The following is a 4,565-nucleotide window of genomic DNA, read 5'->3' as shown; positions in this document are numbered from 1 at the left end:
CTAACACACATAGATATAAAAAATTAGATGGAACTATGCTAGAAATGCTGCTTCTGATAACTCAAACACAGTAACTATCGTCTAATTGGCACTACTCTGAAGGAATGGGGCCCTGCCCCTGCAGTGAGAAGATAGTTAAGGTTCAATCACACAGCCGATGATGTTTGGATCAAAGTGAAGAATATTGCAAGTGAGGATGCCAAGCAAGAAGCAACATGGAAATGTCTTAAATAACAGTTTGATTGTTTTTTTGGTTGGGTATTAATTTTTCATTAATATTTTAAACTCTTATAATCTAATTTAATGTAACTCTCTTATTGATCTTATTTAAGTATCAACCACATAAGATAATAAACTACCTTTAGGTATATCATTTTTTATACTTTAAATGGTCATTAGGGCAGTGAGCTGGTAGTTAAATTATTTGAATCCCACCCCTGGATGAGATGAATACAATAGTGGGCTCACCAGATAAAGTTGCTGAGTGCTTATCAGGAAAGGGATTGGGGAAAGAGGAGCTAAATGGGTGAATTGGCTGCTTACCCTCAGGGAGCTTTCTTTGACTTAGCCAAGAGAGTACCTTATAAACAGTGTCTCCCATCAAATGTGCACCAGGTGGGAATGTTAGTGCTTTGGGGGGCTAAGTAACTGACTAAGAGGTTTTTGAATTAGATCTTGAAGGCCTGGTGCTGAGAAAAGGGGCCGTGGAGCGTTCATGTAAGCGTGGGGGAGTCTTAGGAAAAAGAGAGGAACATTAGTTCATTACTGACGAGGCCCCTCTGCCTCTGACATTTTGTAGAGCTGGGTTTAGAATGGTGAGCCTTTTAAAGAGACATGACCTCTGCCTTCCAATTACTTAGAGTTTGGCCGAAAGAGGAGACCAGTATTGATTGTTGGTTGCTGCTGTCGTTGTTAGGGGCCATTGGGTCCGTCCTGACCCATAGCAACCCTATGCACAATAGACGGAACACGGCCCCGTCCTGCGCCAGCCTCACAATTCTTCCGATGCCTGAGCCCGTCGTTTCAGCCGTGGTGTGAGCCGTCTTGTTGAAGGCCTTCCTCCTATTTGCTGCTCTTCCTCTTTACCAAGCTCAGTGTCCTTCTCCAGGCTCAATTACAGTTAAACAGACAGGGTCGCAGAGCTTGGTCGTAAGAGCAGTGAGAAATCTCTGGCGAACTTCAAGCTGGGCGTAAAACCCTCAGATCTTCCTTTAAAAAGATCGCTCTGTCGGCAACGTGGAGGATGTGTTGGAGCGGGGCCATTGGAGGTGATGGGTGAAGTGACTTCCTCGAGACTACTGCAGAGGGCCAGGGTGGTGGCAGTGGAGGGGCAGAAGAGTGGACAAAGATCTGGACGGTTTCTTCAGCTTCTTAAACTGTGGGGTCTTATAACTGAAGGTCTTGAAGGAGTCAGCAATAGTTACAGTTTCCTGAATGTGCAACGTACCAATAATTAATTTGGAATCAAGCGCATCATGAACCTGAGGGGTTTCTGGCAGCTCTGGTCCATGTTGCAAATTTCTCAGGTCTGAAGGGATTACCAGTCGGGGAATAGTTTAAGAAGCCCTGCGCTTGGTCATGGAAAAGCAGGTGGTCAAAGATGGGTCCTGAAATAGGGACCTTTGGAAAGGAAACTAGTGTGGGATGCAGGTAACTGAGTAACTTTGGACCTCAGTTTGAGTGATGGGTTGGGAGTTCAAGAAGGAATTGGGCAGACATACCAGGAGTGGGTCATCCATTAGCACCTACATGAGGAGGGAGTCCCGGGCCTTGGGGGAATTTCTCCAGAGGGACCAGTTGCCATTGAGTGGATTCTAACTCGAGTGTAACAGAGTAGAATTATGCCTCCTAGGGTTTTAAACTAAGGAGTTTTCTGGTGGAGATTGCCAGACCTTCCAGGGCACTTCTGAGTGGATTTACACCTTGAGATAGTCAAAGTTAATTGTGCCAACCTGGCCGATAAATGCATGTGGGGTTAATTGAAGGGCAGAGAGATAAATGGCTCCATGAGCCTTGCCTTTCTAGTTCTCAGGTCTCTTGCTTTGTGATGAGCAGACCAGGGTGCAGCTGCCTTGCCCGTTCCCTGCTGTAGCTTGCAAGGCTCACTTCCTGCAAGACATCCCTGGGGAGAAGCCACATGGACCTACCCCCATGCAGCCCTGGGTGCTGGAGCAGCTGTGTGGAGACCCCTGCCAGCGCTGAGATGCTTACACATTCACTGATTTGGCTTTCCTCCTGCAGTCGGCCTTATTGGTGTGTTCTGTGAGATGGAGGAGGACTTAGTGGATTGGTGTTGGACATATGGGCTAATGTTGGACTTGTGGGCTTGGGCAGCACTGGGTTGGGTTGTTTTCTTGATAAGCACTTAACCTTTATATAAAACTCTCTCTTATACATGAGTTTCTGAGGATTTGTTTCTCTAAAGGACCCAGACTAACACACCTCAGATCTTTGGACTAGCAGCTGAGCATGCTCCCCCCTGCACCACTCAGGGACTCCTCCGTGGATTAAAACAAAACCACTAACAACTGAAAACCAAGTGCACTACTGTTGAGCTTGCTCGTGGCCACCCTGTCGGGCAGAGTACATGGGACTGCTCCCCAGGGTTTCCAAGGCTGTGGATCTTTACGGGAGCAGCCTGCCTCGTCTTTCTCCCACAGAATGGTTGCTGGGTTTGAACCCTAACCTTGAGCTTAGCAGCCCAGTGCCTAACCCGTGGCAGCACCACCGGGGCTTCGCTCTCAGAGAGAAGGTGCACCAAATGAGCAAAGAAGGATGGTCTTGTCTGGGTAGCTAGAGAAACAAATCCATAGACACTCACGCATATTTGTGTAGGAAAGAGCTTTCTATACAAGAGCAATTGAATATTGAGAAAACAGTCCAGATCAAGTCCATAAGTTTGATATTAGCCCATATGTCTGATACCAATCTATAAAATCCTCTTCAGATTCACAAAACACACGCAATGAAGCCGAATGCAGGAAGATCACAGGCCAGTGGGTGGGAAGTCTTGTGGATCCAATGGCATTGTAAAAGCATCTCAGTGCTGGCAGGGGTCTCCCTGTGGCTTCTCCAGCTCCCAGGGCTCTGGCTGCATCAGGGTAGCTTCATGTGGCTCCTCATCAGCAATGCCTTGCAGGGAGTGAGTGTGTGTCCCGCCTCCAGTGAGTTATTGGTCTCCTTAGCACCTCCAAATGAGGTCATCAGGCTGCAACCTGATTGACAGGCTAAACTCCACCCCTTCGCTCATAAGTCTCAAATTGACAACAGATTACGTAACTACCACAAGGATCAAGCCGGGGTGACTCTGAATGGCCAGATAGAAAAGAATAAGCAAGTCCCGGAGCATCTAGGGTCGCTCTGAGTCAGAATCGACTGGATGGTGGTGAGTGTTTTCAGAGCGTCTAGAGAGAGAGGTGGGTTGAAAACCAAAAGGTGCCTAACATCATTGAAGGCGAGTAAAAATACCAAAGGGGGCAGTGTTCCATGTGACCCGATTGTTGTTGGCGTGTCCCTGCTAGTCGGTTCCGACTCATTGCGACTCCAGCGGAGAAGAGAACAGCTCATAGGGTTTCCCTGGGCTGTGGTCGTGACGGGAGCGGATCCCTAGGCCTGTAGCTGCTGCATTCAAACCCCCAAACCTTTGGTGAGCAACGAAATGGCCAACCATAGCACTGCCAGAACGCCTCCTATTACAGATCCAAAAGCCGTTCCATGGCAGCGATGCGCTGTAGTTCTGGATCGTGCCTTGGGTCTAGAGTGTATTTATTTATTTTTCAGTAACAGTGACAGATGGCAGTCTGTGTTTTCTGCCTGCAACAATCACTCCTCTCCTCTCTCCTCAGTCACTGCGCTTTTGTCTGCTGTCGCCCATCTTTGCGTCCTCAATCCCACGAGTCCTGCACAGTATCTGGTCCCCTGGGCTCTGTCATTTTACCCCAGGCACCTTGCCTTCACTCGCCAGCGGGGATCTTAATGAACGAGCTGCACACAGTTCACCGCTCCGACCGTTTTAGCTCGTGCGATGTGGCTGAAGAAGTGTGTTTGGAAGGGGCCCAGGCTCGGCCCGCTTCCATCTGTCCTCCTGTTCTCTTTCCAGGATGGCGGTGGCTCCTCCAAGTTACTGTTTTGTGGCCTTCCCGCCGCGTGCCAAGGATGGCCTGGTGGTTTTCGGGAAAAATTCAGCGCGGCCCAGAGAAGAAGTGCAGGAGGTTGTGTATTTCTCTGCTGCTGACCATGACCACGAGAGCAAGGTGGAGGTAAGTCGTGCCTGGCGGTCTCTCCTCCGGCACTTCCTCTGGCTTTGCAGCCCAGCACCCCCCAGCTTCTTCCTTGGGAAGAATGGTCCCAGAACTGTCATGTCCATCTGTAGGTTCCTTTTCCATTAGGGTTGTTCTTAGCCTGAAAACAGCGTCCTGTGAAGGACATATGTACATGTATGTATAGGTTTATATGCATGGCTATACTCATATAATTGCTCTATAAGCAAAATATTGACATGCCTTAAGAATTAAATCTACAAAACAAAGTATATTCATAGAAGTCTAGCTTTTATCACTGTCAAC

The 4,565-nt window shown here is 48.3% G+C and overlaps 1 protein-coding gene across 1 annotated transcript in view; it reads left to right on the top strand.

The window, feature by feature from the left end:
- The first annotated feature begins 4,094 nt into the window (after positions 1-4,094).
- SCRN1 (secernin 1) overlaps positions 4,095-4,565 on the top strand; it is a 34,566-nt gene continuing 34,095 nt past the window's right edge. Inside the window, exon 1 of the mRNA XM_004702752.2 lies at positions 4,095-4,259. Coding sequence (XP_004702809.1) covers positions 4,101-4,259 — 159 coding nt within the window. The 5' untranslated portion in view covers positions 4,095-4,100. The remainder of the gene's footprint in view (positions 4,260-4,565) is intronic.

This window comes from Echinops telfairi, unplaced genomic scaffold, assembly GCF_000313985.2.
Source record: "Echinops telfairi isolate 266 unplaced genomic scaffold, ASM31398v2 ScPeMD7_23;HRSCAF=83, whole genome shotgun sequence".
NCBI lineage: Eukaryota > Metazoa > Chordata > Mammalia > Afrosoricida > Tenrecidae > Echinops > Echinops telfairi.
Note: the sequence above shows the minus strand (reverse complement) of the source record. Positions and strands in the feature narration are given on the sequence as shown.